This window comes from Oryx dammah, unplaced genomic scaffold (genome assembly GCF_014754425.2).
Source record: "Oryx dammah isolate SB20612 unplaced genomic scaffold, SCBI_Odam_1.1 HiC_scaffold_3, whole genome shotgun sequence".
In the NCBI taxonomy this organism is placed as follows: domain Eukaryota; kingdom Metazoa; phylum Chordata; class Mammalia; order Artiodactyla; family Bovidae; genus Oryx; species Oryx dammah.
In genome coordinates this window covers 35,380,805-35,404,109 of record NW_024070187.1, presented here as the reverse complement: position 1 = coordinate 35,404,109, position 23,305 = coordinate 35,380,805, and the positions used below count along the sequence as shown (strand labels likewise).

The 23,305-nt window shown below is 37.9% G+C and overlaps 1 protein-coding gene across 5 annotated transcripts in view; it reads right to left on the bottom strand.

Annotated features, from left to right (window-relative positions):
* FAM13A (family with sequence similarity 13 member A) overlaps positions 1–23,305 on the bottom strand; it is a 338,407-nt gene that overhangs the window by 109,875 nt on the left and 205,227 nt on the right. For all 5 annotated transcript variants that reach the window (XM_040237865.1, XM_040237862.1, XM_040237866.1 and 2 more), the window contains one exon: positions 14,170–14,333. In XM_040237865.1, the coding sequence (XP_040093799.1) occupies positions 14,170–14,333 (164 nt within the window). The remainder of the gene's footprint in view (positions 1–14,169; positions 14,334–23,305) is intronic.

Here is a 23,305-nt window from a genome sequence, read left to right as displayed (position 1 = left end):
GTCTGGAAACAACCTAGTAAAATACGTTTGGACAAATATGAGTACCTCTAGAAATATTAGCCTAGACTTCAAATCACTCTATATGAAACAGATAAATGGTACAGTGTGGCCAAACCAAATGATAACTGAATGGATACTCTGTCACAAAGAGAAGCTTAAATGAGATAATATTGCCTCTCTCATTTTTGGTGAGTTCACTACCATCACCTGTTCTTTTCCATGCTCCTTACCCCTCCCCATAGTTAAAAATTTTATTCCTTAACTTCTGAATGGGGGCTTCCCAGGTGGTGCTAGTAGCAAAGAATCTGCCTGCCAGTGCAGGAGATGCCAGAGACACAGCTTCAATCCTGTTCAATGCCTTGGGTTGGGAAAACCCACTGGAGTAGGAAATGGCAACCTGCTCCAGAATTCTTGCCTGTAAAATCCCATGGACAGAGGAGCCTGGCAGGCTATATTATGGGGCTGCAAAGAGTCAGACACGACTGACTGCCTGAACACATACACACACACAGAGCCTCTGGATGACAGCTTTCACAGTAGGTAAAAACTGTTATACAGAACTGATCTTCCCAAAACACTACTGTAATATCAAAAAGCTTTAATTGCTTTTCATAGCTTAATAAAGTAAAACTGAAATTCTACTCACACACACAAACTGTGGAAAATTCTTCAAGATATGGGAATACCAGACCACCTTACCTGCCTCCTGAGAAATCTGTATGCAGGTCAACAAGCAACAGTTAGAACCAGACATGGAACAATGGACTGGTTCCAAATTGGGAAAGGAGTATGTCAAGGCTATATATTGTCACCCTGCTTATGTAACTTATATGCAGAGTACATCATGCGAAATGCTAGACTGGGTGAAGCACAAACTGGAATCAAAATTGCCAGGAGAAATATTAATAACCTCAGATAGGCAGATGACACCATTCTTATGGCAGAAAGTAAAGAGGAACTGAAGAGACTCTTGATGAAAGTCAAAGTGAAGTCGCTCAGTTGTGTCTGACTCTTTGCGACCCCATGGACTGTAGCCTACCAGGCTCTTCCATCCATGGAATTTTCCAAGCAAGAGTATTGGAGTGGGTTGCCATTTCCTTCTCCAGGGGATCTTCCCAACCCAGCAATCGAACCTCAGTCTCCACACTGCAGGCATATGCTTTACCCTCTGAGCCACCAGGGAAGCCCTGAAAGTGAAAGAGGAGAGTGGAAAAGCTGGCTTAAAACTCAACGTTCAAAAAACAAAGATCATGGCATCTGGTGCCATCACTTCACAGCAAATAGAGAGGGAAACAATGGAAACAGTGAGAGACTTAATTTCTTGGGGCTCCAACATCACTGCAGATGGTGATTGTAGCCATGAAATTAAAAGATGATTACTCCTTGGAAGAAAAGCTATGATCAACTTAGACAGCATATTCAAAAGCAGAGACATTACTTTGCTGACAAAGGTCCGTCTAGTCAAAGGTGTGGTTTTTCCTGTGGTCATGTATGGATGTGAGAGTTAGACCATAAAGAAGGCTGGGTGTCGAGGAATTGATGCTTTTGAACTGTGGTGTTGGAGAAGACTCTTGGGAGTCCCTTGGACTGCAAGGAAATCAAACCAATCAATCCTAAAGGAAATCAACCCTGAATACTCATTGGAAAGACTGATGTTGAAGCTGAAACTCCAATAACTTTGGCCACCTGATGTGAAGAACTGACTCACTGAAAAGATCCCAATGCTTAAAAAGACTGAAGGCAGGAGGAAAAGGGTATGACAAGGATGAGATGGTTGGATGGCATCACTGCCTCAATGGACATGAGTTTGAGCAAGCTCCGGGAGTTGGTGATGGACAGGGAAGCCTGGCATGCTGCAGTTCATGGGGTCGCAGAGAGTTGGACACGACTGTGTGACTGAACTGAACTGATTCACACATACAACAGGGCCCTTCTGCTTCTCCATATCCACATATATTATTATTACACTCTCCTTCACATGAATGGCGGCTCCAGGTTGGCTGAACTGCACATGGCCACAGATGTGCTCTGCTGTCCATTTGTTCCTGTTTAGGCCTTTCTCTTAGCCTGGAATCCCCCTTCTGAACCCATATCCACTCATCCAAATAAAACTCAGCCTGTTTGGGCTTCTCATCACTGTTCTTTCCAATTCTACCACTCAAGGGATTTTATCCTCTTAAATGAGTGAAGCCATAATTGTTAAGTCCAAAGTCAGTTCAGTTGTAGCTCTATATGATTTCTCTAAAATCTAACAATTTATATCTGACAATCTATATCTCTCTTGAAACATTTGTCATCCTTTATTTAAAATACAACAGACATTATTTCTTGTTGCAAATTATATAATCTATACTCACACAGAAAATTTAGAAAATACAGAGAAAAAAGAATATAAAAGTCAAACACAATCCCATTACTTACATAAGCATTATTTAATATGATTCTATGTCCTTTCATTTTTCTCTATTTAGATATAATTTATATAATTACATAAAGATGGGACAATGCAAAGTATTTAATGCCAGCAAACCATGTATGTAAAAATGGATGAAATGGTAAATTTTATGTATATTTTACAATAAAAGATAAGGATTATACAGTATGTCCTATTTTATAACATTACATTTAACAATCAGTAAAATATTTCTATAACATTTCTACTCCTCAAAAATATTTTTATGCTTCTTATATTTCTATCCACAATGACAAGTGTAATCATTTGATTTAAGTAGTGATTGCTAGATTTTTCCACTATCAAAGAATGTTTTCTCTTTGTAAGAAAAATTATCTGTGAGATGATGATTTGAGACTGAAAATTTAGATGCCAGATGTTTGAGCATATACCTCAAAGGTAGAGGCAACAGAACTTGCTGATGAATTGGTTGAAAAAAATAGAGGAATGACAAATTTTTGGCCTCAGTAACTGGGTGAGTTGGAGAAGGAAATGGCAACCTACTTCACTGTTCTTGCCTGGATAATCCCATGGACAGTGCAACCCAGCAGGCTACAGTCCATAGGGTCACAAAGAGTTGGATACAACTTATCGGTTAAACAACAATTTTAAAGTCTACCATGCATTTAGTGGGGCTTCCCAGGTGGTGCTAGTGGTAAAGAGCCTGCCTGCCAATGCAGGGGACAAAAGAGACACAGGTTTGATCCTGGGGTTGGGAAGATCGCCCGGAAAAAGAAACTGCAACCTAAGCCAGTATTCTTGCTTGGAAAATCCCATGGTCAGAGGAGCCTGGTGGGCGGATCGTAAAGACTTGGACACAACTGAAGCGACTGGTCACAACTCGGTGAATGGTACAAATTATTAAGATGGGGGTAAACCTGGGTAGAAATGAGATTGTCTTTTTTTAGGCAGAAGTGTAAATGAGGAGTTTTGCTTTATATAGATTGAGTGTAATATGCTCATTCAATATCCAAGTACATTTATCAGGTAGCCAATAGGCAGGGCTGACTTCATGGGCATATGAAATATGCAGTTTCTCATGAACAATGCACACAAAGCCCCATATCTGGTTTTATGCTCTGCTGCTGCCATCTTAAAATTCACATTTTTTAACAGAGGGTTCCACATTTTCCCTTTGCGTTGGGGGGGGTACCCCAAGGTTAAGTAGCTTTTCCTACCAAATGCATATAATAATTTGGAATATAATTATATTGAGAGGTTGGACCTGGAAGTATAATTTTGGAGGTCATAGGCCTCAAGATGGTATTCAAAACTGTGGGCCTGGATGAACGTACCCACGATGAGCATAGCTTGAGAAGAGGTCATAGGACTGAGCCTTTCCATGTTCCAACTTTGAGAGATCTGGAAAAGACAGGTTTTGCAAACAGGACTAATAAAGGGTGTCTAATAAGATCAGAGGAAAGTCAGGACAGTGTAGTATTGCAGAAACAAAGTGAAGAAAGTGCTTGAAAACAGTTATTAGTTCGGCCAAATCCTGCTGAGAGATAAGAGTAAAATGAGAACAGTGGACCAACCTTTGGACTTGGCAAGATGGAGATTGTTGGTGTTCTTGACAAGTACAATTTCAGTGGTGTGTGGGCTAAAGAAAGAAATGGGAGGAAAGGCTATGGAGACAGCAAGTACATATAATCCTTTACCAGAGCTCTAAAAATGAAGAGGGATATTGTTCCGAGGGAGGATTAAAAAATACTGAGAGCTATTATAAAATGCTTCTATGCTGATGGGGAAACTTTGGAAGGGCGAAATTGATGTCATAGAGAAAGGAAGTGATTATTCTAACTTAGTCCTTAAGTGAGTGAGAGAGAGTGGGGTTCAGAGTACCAGCACAGGGTTGATCCCAGAGAGGTACAAGTTCAGTTCACCCACCGAGAAAGAAGAGAAGGCAGAGTGTAAGGGTATAGCTATGGATACACTGGTAGACTGGGAGGCAGGAGATAACAGTCCTTTCTTAATTGCTGTGTGAAATAGGACAAAATCTTTGGATTGTGCTGTAACATTTTATAAATCTAAGCCATGCTTATTTCTCTACTAAAGTGAAATTCATGTTTTCAGAAACAAATGTGGTAAGAGAAGAGCTACTATGTTTAGATTTGTTTTTGTTATTCTAACACCAGACTTAAATGTTTGACAAAGAAACCAAAAAGACAATTTAATGGGAAAGGAATAATCTTTTCAACAAATGGTGGTGGGGACAAACAAATATCCACATGTGAAATAATGAAACTGGACCTGTGCTTCACACTGTATCTAAAAATTAACTCAAAAGGAATGAAATACCTAAATATAACAGCAAAACTATAAAACTCTTAGAAGAAATCATAGATGTAAGTCTTTGTTTTTGGATTAGGCAACGGTTTCTTGGATAGGACACCAAAATCATAAACAACAAAAGAAAAAACAGATTAACTGGACAATAAAGACAAAAAAACTTTTGTCCTTCAAATGATACTTCAAAAAAGTGAAAACAAAACCCACAGAATGAGAAAATATTTGAAAATCATGTACCTGATAAAGGTTAGTATTCAGAACATATAAAGAATTTTTCCAACTCAACAATAAAAAGACAAATAACCCAACTGTTAAAAATGGACAAGGAATTTGAATGGCCATTTCTCCAAAGAAGATATACAAATGGCTAACAAACACATGAAAAAAAATGCTCAACATCATTAGGGAAAAACAAATCAAAACCACAATGAGAGACCATTCCATACCCATTAGAATGATTACAATAAAAAGACAATTACAGGTGTTGGTAAGGATGTGAAGAAACTGGAAACATCATACATTGCTAATGGGAATGCAAAATGAAGCAGTCACTTTGAGAAACTGCTTATCAGTTCTTCAAGAAATCAGACTTACCATATGATCCAGAAATTCCATCCCTAGGCATATACTCAAGAGAACTGAAAATATGTCCAGAGAAAGACTTGCACACAAATATTCATACTAGCATTATTTGTAATAGCCCCAAAGTAAAAGCAATCCAAATGTCCATCAACTGATGAACTGAAAATGTGTTCTACACATATTAATACAATGGGATAGTATTTAAGTCATAAAAGGACTGACATACTGATATTTCATTCATATGAATGAACCTCTAAAGCATATGATAAGTGAAACAAGGTAGATCCAAAAGGGCTTGTATTCTGTGATTCTACTTATACAAAATGGCAAGAGTTAATGGGAGCTTCCTAGAGGAGATGAAAATTGACCACTGACAAAGTGGAATAAGGACACTCCAGATAAAGAGAACACATTAAGAAAGATACAAATCCACTGGGATATATGGTTAATGTGGTTGCAATGTAACCTGGGTTTAGTAGAATAAAGAACTGTTAAAGAGTAAGTCAGGAAGATAGAATGAGCCAGATTTCTAAAGGCCTTGAATGACTTGACATTTATTCAATGAGAAGTCCTCTTTGCTTTTATAACATATCTATTATGTCAGTTTTAAACCTTCTGCATTTCATACCATTGTTAACCACATATAAGTTGCCTCACTTAATGGACTAGGAGACCCTGAAGGTTAGAGACTGTTCCCTAGTTCTCTTTGACTTCTCAGGGCCCAGTGCAAAATGCAGTACAAAGAATGTGCCCAATAAAAGTTTGCAGACTTTGAATTACTAAAATAATTTCAACTAACACCTTAGCAGTCCTGATATACTCTGGTGATTTACATGCTACTGGGAATGATCTGCAAACATCATAATAAATTTCTTTACCATTACTTACCTTCCCTTTCACCAACTACTCATACTATAAATAGAGTTTAGTTAAAAAAAAAAAAATTGAAATTGAAATTTGCATTCTAGTGAAATGCAAAAATTTGAATAGAGCAACTGTATTGAGTGGCAGGCTTGGTGAATGGATAAATTGCTTTTTTTAATCATCAAAATAACTAGAGAAGTATTAGAGACTTTCATTTTAAATTATAGGAAAAAAGGATATTAAAAATACTAGAAATATGTTTAATAGTTATCCAATGTATATGAGATAGTTTATCTAAGATGACCCTGGAATATTTATCATGGGAGCTAGTGGCGGTAAAGAATAGATTAGGGAACTATCTTTAGAAATAGAGTTAGATTTTTTTTTCTAATACAGCCTGGGACCTTGGGGACATTTTAAACCTACTTTTCTATAAATCTTTGTTATGAAGGCCAGGGAGTCTGAATACTTCAGAAAATATTAACTCTGTAAGTGAACTGTGTGGTTAGGCTTACCACTATGCTTTTCACAAAGTGGTTTTTAGACTTTCCTTTCCTCATATGGGACTTATCGCAGGAAACCTTGCAGAGTCAGCAGCACATTTATATTTGGTAGTTTTTCAAATTACACTGTACATGATATGGTTATGAATCTTGTAGCTAAGAATCCCAATTTTATTTCAGCCTTACTTGTCAGTTAAAAATTTGGAAACATTTTTTCCAAGTAGCAGAGAGTGAAACATTCCAGGGAACAGATAGACATTCAGGAAGTAACTGGAGTGCCCTTTATGAAGTACAAACACAGGATAATTATGGCTGTTTTCTGGGGCTGGCGGGACTTCAGAAATGAAGAAAGTCATAGCTAACTGCCAGAATAGATAAGCTATCTTGAAGGACAATGGGTACAGCGAATATTATTGAATACTGATTCATTATTAATCATTAGACATCTGAATCTTATGAAATCTACTATTGTAATGTGACTAAAATATGAAGAATCATTTAGCAAACATCACAAGACACAATTTCTGCCACAAGGGTGGAGGGCTGCACATAGAGGTAATGAGACTCATAAAACAATGAACTTCTCGTACATAAATAAGCAGCACCCCACTGATAGAAATGCAACATCAGGGTCAGAGACCCATCCCACGGGAAGACGGCACAGAGAGTTAGTGAGGAGGATGAGAAAGTACAGCTGTCTGGAATTCTGTGGCATCTTCAAGAGTGGGCAGTACAGGGTTCCCTTGGGAACCTTTCCCAAGGAACACTTTCCAAGGACCACAAGAAAGAGAACTGACACATAAAATTCTCCCATTTTAGAATCAGACCTCAATCTCAAAGAAGTTTAAGTCAGTCAAGATAAAGATAGTAGAATTTAACTCCAAATTGTGCACATGTAATGTACATGTAATAATGTTATAAGAATAATGACTATGGCAGGAGCGGCTAAGTGTATGACTAGTAGGTACTATCATGAATGCAAAAAAAAAAAAAAAAAACTAATAAGACTCAGTCCCTCTAATTCAGAAAGTCACAATCAGGTTGAAGAGAGAAGTATAAAGACATGAAAGGTGAAGTAAATCAAGGTAGAAGATAGGTGGGAAATGACTGCAAAACAATCAGAAGACATATATTAATCTCAGCCTGTCAACTAAGTAGGTGATCTTCAATAATTCACCTAACTCAATAAATACCTGTTAAATGAACAACCTTTTCAGAATCATAGTTTCTTCATCCAAGGTTACTTTTCAGACCTGAAATATTTTTACAAGATCACCTTGTAAAAATGAATGCTATGTAATTTTTTCTAACATTCAGTTCAGTTCAGTTGCTCAGTCGTGTCTGACTCTTTGCGACCCCATGAATCGCAGCACACCAGGCCTCCCTGTCCATCACCAACTCCCAGAGTTCACTCAGACTCACATCCATCGAGTCAGTGATGCCATCCAGCCATCTCATCCTCTGCTCCCCGTCTCCTCCTGCCCCCAATCCCTCCCAGCATCAAAGTCTTTTCCAATGAGTCAACTCTTCGCATGAGGTGGCCAAAGTACTGGAGTTTCAGCTTTAGCATCATTCCTTCCAAAGAAATCCCAGGGCTGATCTCCTTCAGAATGGACTGGTTGGATCTCCTTGCAGTCCAAGGGACTCTCAAGAGTCTTCTCCAACACCACAGTTCAAAAGCATCAATTCTTCGGTGCTCAGCCTTCTTCACAGTCCAACTCTCATATCCATACATGACTACTGGAAAAATCATAGCCTTGACTAGAAGGACCTTAGTCAGCAAAGTAATGTCTCTGCTTTTGAATATACTATCTAGGTTGGTCATAACTTTTCTTCCAAGGAGCAAGCATCTTTTAATTTCATGGCTGCAATCACCATCTGCAGTGATTTTGGAGCCCCAAAAAATAAAGTCTGCCACTGTTTCCACTGTTTGGCCATCTATTTCCCATGAAGTGATGGGACCAGATGCCATGATCTTCATTTTCTGAATGTTGAGCTTTAGGTCAACTTTTTCACTCTCCACTTTCACTTTCATCAAGAGGCTTTTTAGTTCCTCTTCACTTTCTGCCATAAGGGTGGTGTCATCGGCATATCTGAGGTGACTGATATTTCTCCCGGCAATCTTGATTCCAGCTTGTGTTTCTTCCAGTCCAGCGTTTCTCATGATGTACTCTGCATATAAGTTAAATAAGCAGGGTGATAATATCCAGCCTTGACGTACTCCTTTTCCTATTTGGAACCAGTCTGTTGTTCCATGTCCAGTTTTAACTGCTGCTTCCTGACCTGCATACAGATTTCTCAAGAGGCAGGTCAGGTGGTCTGGTGTTCCCATTTCTTTCAGAATTTTCCACAGTTTATTGTGATCCACACAGTCAAAGGCTTTGGCATAGTCAATAGAGTAGAAATAGATGTTTTTCTGGAACTCTCTTGCTTTTTCCATGATCCAGTGGATGTTGGCAATTTGATCTCTGGTTCCTCTGCCTTTTCTAAAACCAGCTTGAATATCAGGAAGTTTTTTTTAACATTACTGAGGTATAATTGACAAATACAGATTGTATATCTTTACAGTATCTAAGTGTGGTAATTTGATACCTGTATACATTGTAAGCTGATGACCACAAATAGGCAAATTAACATATCCATCATCTCACGGCTACAATTTAGTTTTCTGGTGAGACTCTCTTAGCAAATTTCAAGTATACAACACAGTACTGTTAACTACCATCATCATGCAGAGCCTTAGATGCCCAGAACTTACTTATCTTATAACTGAATATTTTAACCATTTTTCTGAAGGATAGTTTTGTCAGACAGAGTATTCCTGGTTGGTAATTTTTTTTTTTTCCCAAGAAAAATATATCATCCTATTCCCTCCCTGCCTACAAGGGTCATGCCAAAAAATCCACTTATAGCCTTATGGGTTGCTTTGAATGTGGTCAGTTGTTTTCTGTCATACTCCTTTCAAGAGTCTCTTTTGGGCTTTGACTTCTGACAATTTGTATAATATGTTCCAAAATAACCTTGTTTGGGGTCCTTTTAGCTTCACCTGGATATCCATATCCTTTTTAAGATTCAGAAAATGTTCAGCCATTATTTTTAAACTAAGTTTTCTTCTTTCTTCCTCTTTCTCCTGTTTGGACTTCTAAGTCATGTATATTCATTTGTTTAAGGTGTTCTCTAGGTCTTGCATGATTTTGTCACTCTTTTGCATTCTTTTTTTTCTGTTGTTCCTACAACTAAAGCTAAATAACCTATTTTCAAGTTGGCTGATTCTTTATTCTTCACAACTGAGTCTGCACTGTTGAAACTCTCTATCAAATTTTTGGTTCTGTCATTGTAGTCTTCAGCTCCAGGATTTCTGTTTGACTCCTTTCATGGTTTCTATTTCTCTATTATACTCCCTGATCTATTAAGTACTGTTTTTTAAATTTTATTTAGTTGTCTACCAATGTTCTCTTGCATCTCAATAAGCTTTTAAAACATAATTTTAAAAATTCTTTTTAGGAAACTTGTCTATTTCCACTTACTTGGTTTGGTTATTGGGGCTTTACTAATTTCCTTTTGTGAAATGTTTGCCTGATTCTCCGTGATTTGTGTAGCCATGTATTTGTACCTGTGCATTTGAAGGAGCAACACATCTTCTGGTCTTTATAGATTGGTTTTGGCAAGTAAATACATTCTTTTGTTGGGTTCCTGGGCTCACAGAATTGCCTCTGGGATTTCAGTGAAGCAGAATTAAAGCCAGGTCATTTCAATTACGGTTTCCTTGGGTATATGCCCAGTAGTGGGATTGCTGGATCATGTGGCAGTTTTACTCCTAGTTTTTTAAGTAATCTCCACACTGTTCTCCATAGTGGCTGTATCAGTTTGCATTCCAACCAACAGTGTTAGAGGGTTCTCTTTTCTCCAAAGCCTCTTCAGCATTGATTGAAGACTTTTCCATGGTGGCCATTCTGACCAGTGTGCAATGATACCTCATTGTAGTTTTGATTTGTATTTCTCTAAAAATGAGCAACATTGAGCATCTTTTCATGTGTTTCATTTCTTGTTAAAACACATCCACTTCTCCTCATTCCATTTTTTTTTTTGTATTTGTATTTTTCAAAACAATGTTACCGAGGTGTATTTTACATATCATAAAATCTACCTTTTAAGTACACAGTTCAGTGATTTTCAGTAATTTTACCAAGTGGTGTAGCTATCACCATAAGAGTTTCAGAACATTTTCACTGCCTTAAATAAGGCCCCTTTAATGGCACCCCACTCCAGTACTCTTGCCTGGAGAAGCCCATGGACAGAGGAGCCTGGTGAGTACAGTCCATGGGGTCGCGAAGAGTCAGACACGACTGATGCGACTTAGCAGCAGCAGCAGCAGGCATATATAGCTAGTCTCCTATACATTCACAGTCCCCTCCTGGCTTCCAGACAATCACAAATCTACCTCTGTTTCTATAAATTTGCCTTTTCTGGCCATCTCATATAAAGGGAATCGTACAATATACATACAGTTTCTTGACTCTACACTTTGACTTTACAGAACAAAACTAGAAATTTTTTTTGGCCTTTAAGAAAAATCACACATTCAAGGAAATGCATAACCTTTCAAATAAAACATTACAATAAATATTGTTAAACATCTAAAAGACTAAAAATATTAATCCTCTTAAGTTCTAAAATTAAATTCTGAAAATAATATAGTACAGTGTTAGAAACATGAAAAATGATCATTTATCTATGTCACATGTTGAAATAGATAATAATATAGCTATCCCTGAAATGTTAAATCATTTTAACATCTTAAACTTTACATATACTATGTATTTTCCCTTTCTCTTTTTAGGATGGATGTGTGACTCTCTTCCAGAAGAATTTTTAAACAGCCTGCTTACTATCATACAAGTTAATACATGTAGTTTAGTTTTTGTGTAAATGACAAAACAAGTACAGTTCTTGATCTTTTTAAAAGGAGCAAAATAAGATTACTACCATGTAGGGAGAAGAACTGGAATGTTCCAGTCTTGCTTAAGGGATGCACCTGTCTAATAACATCCTCATTTCTGTGTGTACCTCTGATCTGCCAAAATTAAGCACTGTACTTACAACGTGGAGAATGATGACATTTATTCTTTCAGAGTTGGCATGTCAGAATAGAGGTTATGCCTTTATTGTGAATTTTGTTAATGCAAGCAACTGGATTACCAAAAAAAAAAAAAAAAGAATTTTGGACAATATTTTAGGAATTGCTGCTGTCAGTTTTAGAAGATATAAATGGACTAGCTAAATGTCTTTACTGAATGAAGTGAACATATCACTAAGCACCTCTGTCTTTGGCTGGGAAGTCAATACAAAACAGCTCCACTGAGCTCTAACAAAATCAAGAGAGAGTTTATTTCTAAGCTTTTCTAATGCATTCTGAGAGAAAAATTCTATGAAGACTGAAAAAATTATTGTTTTTTTTTTTATAGGATTTGAAGAAGACTCTTCAAATTGGAGAAGACTCTTGAGAGTCCTTTGGACTGCAAGGAGATGAAACCAGTCCATCCTAAAGGAGATCAGTCCTGGGTGTTCATTGGAAGGACTGATGCTGAAGCTCCGATACTTTGGCACCTGGTGCGAAGAACTGACTCATTTGAAAAGACCCTGATGCTGGGAAAGATTGAAGGCAGGAGGAGAGGGGTCAACAGAAGATGAGATGGTTGGATGGCATCACCAACTCAATGGACATGAGTTTGAGTAAACTCTGGGAATTGGTGATGGACAGGGAGGCCTGGCATGTTGCAGTCCATGGGTTTGCAAAGAGTCTGACACAACTGAGCAATTGAACTGAACTGAACATCCTCAAAGCCAGTTTTAGACAAGTACAGAAATACAGAAAAATGTTATTCATATAAATAAATAAATTTTCAAGATAGAAGTCAGTCAATAAGCAATAAATGATAGTGAACTCCTCTCTGAACTCTCAAAACATCACATTTTAAAATGTGTTACTTCGTTATGCTTTTATTTTTACTGCCATTATCTGAAGAGTAGAAAAATAATGAACTCTTGCTGACAAAAATTCATACTTCTGTTACATCTCAAGAAGCAATGGGGCTATGTTTAAGATCTGAAACTAAGAAGAAAAATGATCAAAGTCAGCCAACCTGGGAAAAACTACTGAACAAGGTCTAAACTCTAAAAATTTCAAGTTATCAAGAACATGCTGTTAGCCAAAAACCAACTCTCAAAGCTCTAGAAATCAAACTTATTGTTGAAAAATCACAGGACACTTCCTCATTCTGGACATTTCAGTACCAAAGGTTCTTTCTTAGTGTTATCTTTGTTGTTAATTGATACTGTAATTTTGTTGAAAATCAAACTGTTATGTATAAATATGTTGCAATGATTTTAATAAGTGCAAACAGAATGACTTTATTCACTGCTTTGTAAAGTCAATTAAGCTTATCAGATAGGGCCGACAAAAATAGATTTTGCTGAATTGCCTTTTTTTTTTCTTTAGTAGGAGCAACTAAAAAATAAATCAATACTATGAAAAGCTCTGATGAAATGCATCTTGACAATTCTTTGGAAAAAAGTTGGAAAACCAAAATGAATACTGTATTTAGAGAATAAGGGCAAGCAATATATTTAATAGACAATGCCACACCATGTGGTTAAGACTGAGGTAACCAATAAATTGTTAAGGAAAAAAATGGAAACTTCTCTAAGAAAAATTTTAGAGAAACCTGTGTATGTGTACAAAACAAACACTATTTTTTCCTGGTTCAAATTTATGAACTAAATAATAACTTGTTCTAGAAAGCAACTGCAAATGAAAACAGCTCCATAAGTTCATTTTTGAAATAAAAATTGGCACACTATCTATTCTGTTACTACAAAGACATAGGAAGGATTTAAATTTTATTTTTAGTGAAATTTATTGTAGTGATTTTTTTAAATTATAGAAATAGGTTGTAAGTTACAAAAAAAGATGAAAAATTTTTTAAAGGAAAAATTCTATATGTTAGGAGTAAATAAGATTCAGATCCCATTTTACCTTTTTTAAGAAAATTATATGCCTTTTTCCTCAAGTATATCAATGAAGTTTGCTTTTAGGTTAACATGCAACCTAATGCTTAAAAGGCAATATTCACAATGTGTTAGTGAGAGTTGGTTCTAGTAACAACTGTGAAATCCCCACTGCAGATAATATTGGCCACTGAACATACTATGAAAAGGCATCCCCCCAAAATAACTCTTCCAACATTTAATGTGAGGCTAGCATAGATTGACTGACTAAATAATTTATTTTAATCCAGAAAATAGGCCAGGGATGCTTCTGTGATAAGATCAGAACATTTTCAAAAGTTACAGTAAATTTTAAACAGTTTTACTGATCTGTATCCTGATGACCCTGGTGTAAACACACCTACATATGAGGGCCTTGTACATTAGCACAGATGGCAATACATGGCACATAAACAAAAGAAACATGCCAACCTGGACAGCAACTTGGCAGCATTAGCATCCTCCGCTGAACTCATGTCATCCCAGCAGGGTTTTCGCCGACTTAGCTGCAGGCTGACCTGAGGAACGCCCTCAGACAGTTCTGGGTGTGGTACCCTGTGGGTCCAAATAGATCCCTCACTACTGGATTTGCAGATCTAAAACACAAAATTAAAAAAAGAGAGAGAAAGGAATTTTCAAAAACTTTCCAGTTAAGACACTGAAGACAGTTTATTTGAATTCATTAATAATGGATTAATCATACCCCAGAAAAATATCAACTGAGATACAGAAATAAAAATGTGTATAAAACTTCTTTTATAGCAAAGGATACAGTAAAGGGGAGATACCAATATTTCTGAGGGGAACTTTCAAACCATATATGATCCACACACCTCTCCTGGACTCTCAAACCAATCTTCCCCAGGCCTAACGCCTCCTTAGAATAATGATTCTATGTAATGAGAGATTATGAGAGTATATACAACAGCAACCTAGAAGAAGAGAATAAATAGCTAGAAAGAAGCAGAAGGAAATAAGTCTGAGAACCAGTGAAATAACGAATTCCAGTGTGGGAAAGTTATCCAGAAATATTCACTATCAACAAGCAAAATATACACCAGTTTGCAAGTTTCCATTGTAATCTTTTGTAGGGCAAAGCATGGTGTAATAAATTTTGAATTAAGGAAATAAATACGATTTACTTTTCTTCTGTCTCTTGAATCACGGACAACACAAATGCCAAATGAATACTCAGAGTACAGACTTTTTATACCTGAGGTCTCTCTAACCCCAGAAATACTCTCCCATTGTCTTAAGTAAGAAAACAATGAGAATACGATCAATATTCTTTTCCTAAAAATGTGTAAAAATCATGTCAGAATCGCAGGAAATTTTCAAAAACTTGGATCCATTGTATTTGTTACTCTGGAAGCTCTTTCTCGCCTTGAGGACTGTCTCTTGCTTGTCCGTTCACCCAGAATGTCATCTGCTGATCACTGACCAATCACCAACCAAACCACATCTTAACTTCCTATGAAGTTCAGATAAAAATCCACTGACCACAGAGATTCACTAACTACTGTCAGGTCTAAATAACCTTTCCCAATTCTGAATTCCTGTTAACTCACCACCACACAAACTACACTTCATTGCATGTCATCTAACAGCATAATCTTAGTTATCTCAAGTTTCTAGGTCACATGGTCTCAACCAGATTTCCCCTTCTTTATATTATTTGTAACATTTTTATTGGGCTTCCTTGATGGCTCAATGGTAAAGAATCCTCCTGCCAATGCAGGAGACACAAGATTGGTCCCTGGGTTGGGAAGATGCCATGGAGAAGGAAATGGCAACCCACTCTAGTATTCTTGCCTGGGAAAATCCCACGGAAAAAGGAGCCTGGCAGGCAGTCCACGGGGTCACAAAAGAGTGGGACATGGCTTCGTGACTAAACAACAACATCTTTACCAAAAAGTCTGGCAAAGTTTTGAGGCCATTAATAAACACTTATTGTCAGTCAAACACTCAACTACAAGATATTCCCAAGACACCGAGTGAACAAGAGGATAGATTACAGACAATTAAAAAGAGTAACAGGAGAGTACACTGACATACATATACACTACAATGTGCAAAATAGGTACCTAGTGGGAACCTGCTGTATAGCACAGGGGGTTCAGCTCAGAGATTTGATGACCTAGAGGGGTGGGACAGGGGTGCGAGGGAGGGACGGAATGCATGTGTACATACAGCTGATTCATGTTGTTGTACAACAGAAATTAGCACATTGCAAACAATTATACTCCAATAAAAAATTAAATATTAGGCTTAATGTTTAAAAAAATAACATGGGGACAATTATGAACATAAATATTTAATACATTTATACCACTATGAGGATGACATGAAACTAATTTAGCAAAGAGTTACATTTAACACAAAATAAACACTAAATAAAGCTAGGCTTTACTAGTATAGCTGTTATGTAATATCTGCCCAAATCTGATGATTATCAATCAACTCTTCAGTTGCATTTATCTGCAGAATATTCATAAGTTCATGAAAATCAAAGAAAAATTCTAAAAACTTATGAATTAACTATAGCTCATAGCTGTATTAGCCAACAATATGTACTTTCAAGAGAAATACGCAAGCGGCAAAAGAATACAAAAATATAAATACATGTGATTATATTTTTCATACAGGGGCTCTTTTTTCATGTGACTTTTCATAAGAATAAACATGAAATATCAGTTAAAAAACACTGAGAAAGTAGTGTATTTTCTCTCAATATTGAAATGAATGTAGGTTCAGTGAAAATTTGGGTTCTAGATTTGATTCAAAAATTTATACAAAAAAATATTCTAAGGTACAAAAAGGTAACATGCAGCTTATTCCATTTGCCAGTTCACATTAAAATAGACTACATAATGAACAGTATGAAAAGGCAAAAAGATAGGACACTGAAAGATGAACTCCCCAGGTTGGTAGGTGCCCAATATGCAACTGGAGATCAGTGAAGAAATAACTCCAGAAAGCATGAACGGACGGAGCCAAAGCAAAAACAAAACCCAGTTGTGAATGGGACTTGTGATGGAAGCAGGGTTCAATGCTGTAAAGAGCAATACTGCATAGGAACCTGGAATGTTAGGTCCATGAATCAAGGCAAATTGGAAGTGGTCAAACAGGAGATGACAAGAGTGAATATCGACATTCTAGGAATCAGTGAACTAAGATGGACTGGAATGGGTGAATTTAACTCAGATGACCATTATATCTACTACTGTGGGCAGGAATCCCTTAGAAGAAATGGAGTAGCCATTATAGTCAACAAAAGAGTCCGAAATGCAGTCTCAAAAATGGCAGAATGATCTCTGTTTGTTTCCAAGGCAAACCATTCAATATCACGGTAATCCAAGTCTACGCCCTGACCAGTAATGCTGAAGAAGCTGAACAGTTCTATGAAGACCTACAAGACCTTTTAGAACTAACACCCAAAAAAGATGTCCTTTTCATTATAGGGGACTGGAATGCAAAAGTAGGAAGTCAAGAAACACTTGGAATAACAGGCAAATTTGGCCTTCGAGTACAGAATGAAGCAGGGCAAAGACTAATAGAGTTCTGCCAAGAAAACGCCCAGGTCATAGCAAACACCCTCTTCCAACAACAAAGAGAAGACTCTACACATAGACATCACCAGGTGGTCGACACTGAAATCAGATTGATTATATTCTTTGTAGCTGAAGATGGAGAAGCTCTATACAGTCAGCAAAAACAAGACCAGGAGCTGACTGTGGCTCGGATTATGAACTCCTTATTGCCAAAGTCACACTTAAATTGAAGAAAGTGGAGAAAACCAACAGACCATTCAGGTATGACCTAATGCAAACCCCTTATGACTATACAGTGGAAGTGAGAAATAGATTTAAGGGACTAGATCTCATACACAGAGTGCCTGATGAACTATGGATGGAGGTTTGTGACACTGTACAAGAGACAGGAATCAAGACCATCCCCATGGAAAAGAAATGCAAAAAAGCAAAATGGCTGTCTGGGGAGGCCTTGCAAATAGCTGTGAAAAGAAGGGAAGCTAAAAGCAAGGAAAGATAGAACCATCTGAATGTAGAGTTCCAAAGAATAGCAAGGAGAGATAAGAAAGCCTTGCTCAGAGATCAATGCAAAGAATTAGAGGAAAACAACAGAATGGGAAAGACTAAAGATCTCTTCAAAAAAATCAGAGATACCAAGGGAACATTTCATGCAAAGGTGGGCTCAATAAAGGACAGAAATGATATGGACCTAACAGAAGCAGAAGATATTAAGAAGAGGTGGCAAGAATACCCAGAAGAACTGTACAAAAAAGATCTTCACGACCCAGATAATCACAATGGTGTGATCACTTACCTAGAGCCAGACATCCTGGAATGTGAAGTCAAGAGGCCCTTAGGAAGCATCACTACGAACAAAGCTAGTGAAGGTGATGGAATTTCAGTTGAGCTATTTCAAATCCTGGAAGATGATGCTGTGAAAGTGCTGCACTCAATATGCCAGCAAATCTGGAAAACTCAGCAGTGGCCACAGGACTGGAAAAGCTCAGTTTTCATTCCAATCCCAAAGAAAGGCAATGCCAAAGAATGCTCAAACTACTGCACAACTACACTCATCTCACACGCTAGTAAAGTAATGCTTAAGATTCTCCAAGCCAGGCTTCAGCAATACGTGAACCATGAACTTCCAGATGTTCAAGCTGGTTTTAGAAAAGGCAGAGGAACCAGAGATCAAATTGCCAACATCTGCTGGATCATGGAAAAAGCAAAAGAGTTCCAGAAAAACACCTTTCTGCTTTATTGATTATGCCAAAACCTTTGACTGTGTGGATCACAATAAACTCTGGGAAATGCTTCAAGAGATGGGAATATCAGACCACCTGACTTGCCTCTTGAGAAACCTCTATGCAGGTCAGGAAGCAACAGTTAGACCTGGACAGGGAACAACAGACTGGTTCCAAATAGGAAAAGGAGTACGTCAAGGCTGTATATTGTCACCCTGCTTATTTAACTTAAATGCAGAATACATCATGAGAATCACTGGGCTGGAGGAAGCACAAGCTGGAATCAAGATTGCCGGGAGAAATATCAATCACCTCAGATATGCAGATGACACCACCCTTATGGCAGAAAGTGAAGAAGAACTAAAGAGCCTTTGATGAAAGTGAAAGAGGAGAGTGAAAAAGTTGGCTTAAAGCTCAACATTCAGAAATATAAGATCATGGCATCTGGTCCCATCACTTTATGGCAAATAGATGGTGAAACTGTGGAAACAGTGGCTGACTTTATTTTTCTGGGCTCCAAAATCACTGCAGATGGTGACTGCAGCCAGGAAATTATGACACTTACTCCTTGGAAGGAAAGTTATGACCAACCTAGATAGCATATTGAAAAGCAGAGACATTACTTTGCCAACAAAGGTCCATCTATTCAAGGCTATGGTTTTTCCAGTGGTCATGTATGGATGTGAGAGATGGACTATAAAGAAAGCCGAGCACTAAAGAACTGATGCTTTTGAACTGCGGTGTTGGAGGAGACTCTTGAGAGTCCCTTGGACTTCAAGGAGATCCAACCAGTCCATCCTAAAGGAGATCAGTCCTGGGTGTTCATTGGAAGGACTGATGTTGAAGCTAAAACTCCAATACTTTAGCCACCTGATATGAAGAGCTGACTCATTTGAAAGGACCCTGGTGCTGGGAAAGATTGAGGGCAGGAGGAGAAGGGGATGACAGAGGATGAGATGGTTGGATGTCATCACCGACTCCATGGACATGGGTTTGAGTGGACTCCAGGGGTTGGTGATGGACAGGGAGGCCTGGCATGCTGCAGTTCATGGGGTCACAAAGAGTCAGATATGACTGAATGACTGAACTGAACAGAACAGAAGGCCATACTAGGATTCAGATACCAGCAACTACATGACAGGGCCGAGGGTATGTGACATTGCAAACTAGTGAGTAGTCTGCTCCAAACCATCACTACAGCTGACTTTTAGAAACCCTGCTTCAGAGGGAACAGGAAGAAGAAATCTATATGGAGGCTATTTCTCTATGCTTTTCTTCTGGTTGTGTCCTCCCTTTTTGTCATTGGCATGTTATCATATAACGGGCCAGGATCAGCTCTGAGCTTAGCAAGATTGGGTCAAGGAGGCCACACAGCCCTGCCTTATCTATGCAAAAATTGCTAGTGACTCAATGATGTTCTGGACTTCCCTTGTGGCTCAGCTGGGAAAAAATCTGCCCACGATGTGGGAGACCTGGGTTTGATACCTGGGTTGGGAAGATGTTCTGGAGAAGGGAAAGGCTACCTACTCCAGTATTCTGACCTGGACAATTCCATGGACTGTATTGTCCACGGGGTTGCAAAGAGTTGGGTATGACTCAGTGATCTTCACTTTCACTTTCCATGAGGTTCAGTCAAGCCCTGTGGGGCACAGATTTACTGCAAAAAATAAAAAATAAATGTCTTATTGTAATAAATAGAGTGAATGCCTTTGAAGAGACCCACCTGCAGTTTCAGAGCACGTGACTGCAGTAGAAAAATGGCCAAGGGTTTGGGATACTAACTGGGGTAGACAGCTTTCTTTTTCCATTGAAGATATCCATGAATTCACACTACTTTTGCTCCTTTATTTTAGTGATCTTTGTGATAACTTTTGTACTTGAAGGTGAAAACTATTAAAGCCCTCCAACCATCTATGAAAAACATTTTGCTAAGAATTCTGCCATTGGCTGTTTGAGATAAGGATCTAGGCATGTGCCGCGTGATTTATGTGTACAACTCAAACACTAAAAATTCTAGGAATCTTTAGGAAAGCGCATTCTGTGCATGTACTTGTAGGTATGAAAGAATCTAACTAAGAAGTCATTTGAAATATGTTAGTATTTGAGATGTCAGGGAAATAGAAACAGAAAAAAAACCTTTGAAAATGTAAAATCAAGAAATATTCTTAGATGCTATTGCTGTTACTGTTATAAATATTTAGTGACACCGTGCTACCATGGTTCCAAGAGATTTACATAAATTAACCCATTTAATTCTTACAACAACCCAAAGAGGCGGGGACTATCATTATCACCATTTCACAGCTGAGGAAACTGAGGCATACTTTGAGTTGTCTGTCCAGTGAGGAAGTGGCAGAGACACAGTTATAACCCAGGGAGCCAGGCCACAGTGCCTGTGCTTACCACTACCCTGTATATTTGTTCATATGTTAAATGCTAAATTACAAGATAAAAAGGTATTTTTGGATAAAAGTCACATTATATCCCATAATACAACCCATTTTCCTCTTTTTTAAGGGGCATTAGTAATTAAAACTTTCTTTAAATTTATCTCTGTGGCACCCACTTAACTATTCTAGCAATATGATCTTAGCGGAAAGAAATCAGATATGAGGAAACCATTTGGAAAATGTGTTCATCATATTTTTATTTATAATATGCTCTAAATAAAATCATTCTAAATAGACAAATTACTATAATAGGTAATTATGGCCCATTTATATGATGAAAGAATATTTAGTCATTAAAATATCTACAAAGGTTTAACAGGACTGTGAAAAAGTTTTGTCATGATAGATAATACAGTGTGCTATGATATATAAGTGTGAGTTAGCAAATAAAAATGTGTGTAAATGTGTGTGTGTGTGTGTGTACACATATATGTATAGGTTTCCCTGGTGGCTCAGTGGTAAAGAATCCACCCACAATGCATGAACCACAGGAGACACAAGGACATGAGCTTGATCCCTGTGTCAGGAAGATCCCCTGAAGGAGGGCATGGCAACCCACTCCAGAGTTCTAGCCTGGAGAATTCCCACGAACAGAGAAGCCTGGTGAGCTCCAGTCCATTGGGTCGCAGAGTCGGACATGACTGAAGCGACTTAACACAAGCATCAGTTCAGTTCAGTCGCTCAGTCGTGTCCGATTCTCTGTGACCCCGTGAATCGCAGCATGCCAGGCCTCCCTGTCCATCACCAACTCCCGGAGATCACTCAGACTCACGTCCATCGAGTCAGTGATGCCATCCAGCCATCTCATCCTCTGTCGTCCCCTTCTCCTCCTGCCCCCGATCCCTCCCAGCATCAGACTCTTTTCCAATGAGTCAACTCTTCGCATGAGGGGGCCAAAGTACTGGAGTTTCAGCTTCAGCATCATTCCCTCCAAAGAAATCCCAGGGCTGATCTCCTTCAGAATGGACTGGTTGGATCTCCTATAATACTTGTGTTATTTAGGTATACTATATCTAAAATATACATGAAACAAACTTATGGTTACCAAAGGGGATGGTGGAAGGATGGATAAATTAGGAATTTGGGATTAACATATACACACTACTACATATAAAATAGATAACAAGGACCTACTGTAAAGCACAGGGAAATCTACTCAATATTGTGTAATAACCTATAAGGCAAAAGAAACTGAAAATGAGTATCTATATATCTGAATCATTTTGCTGTATACCTGAAACTAACACAACGCTGTAAATAAACTGTACTAACAAAATTAAAAACAAACAAAAAATAAAACATACATGAATAAATTTCAAAGGTCCAAAACCAAATTCAGCCTTAATCAGTACTACAAAGGTTTTTTTAACATGGTCTCATCTTTAAAAAACTGAACAAAGAATCCAGCCCCTGATGCAGTCTGTGATGCCACATCTGATTTACCCTGAAACACTGATGTGACTGAAAAGACAAGACATGAAAAAATCACATTTGTCTTGATATTTATCCATATAAAATCTGTCACCGTGAGGGCACAACAGTGCCCTCTGTGCAACGCGCAGGTGTGGGGTAGAAGCCGTCCGCTCTGAAACCGAGCGATGGCAGGTGAGTTCAGAAACAGGAGGGACTCCGTTTAGTGGACGGGGACCAATCTCTCTGAGACTTGTAGCCCCCTTTCCTTTTATAGGTGAATATTTCCTGATTATTATGCTTCTTGCTAGAAAAGGGATAAGCATGTGAGTCAACTGTAGAAAAGTTTATAACAATTTGGCACACTATTATGAAACCGTATTATTAATGCCTAATTTTTAAAAGTTTAAGTCTAACAAACTTTAATGTTTTGGTCTTAGGAGTCACTCTAAGCACTGGTCAGGTGCTGTGCTTGAATTTTGGAATGGTAAAAGTCTATTCATTCCATCATCAGGTACTTCAAGAGGAGATTAGAACAGGGCAGAAAATTACACTCAAGGCTCAATGATGAAGGAAAACTGTGATAGCAGGATGAAAGCAGAAAAGTTAATATTTAACATTTAGACTTTCTAAATAAAGTTCACTGGACCTTCTCAATATCCTTGACCTTTTCTGTCCTGCACTTGTCATTTGTTGAAAGAGGACAAAGCCTCTTCCTTTTTCTTCATGTTCATTAAACTTAGCACCTTCAGAAGAAGAAACAGTGAAATAAGTACCAGGAAACAGATGTTTTGCTCTAATTTTTTTATAAAAGGCATTTTTAGCTTAAACATTTTTTAAAGCCTTCTAAATTAGAAAAATTTGTAAAGCCTTTGATTTTGCTCAAAAATGATTTAAATTTTGCTTTTCAGAAGTGAGACTTATTAAACAGCAACTA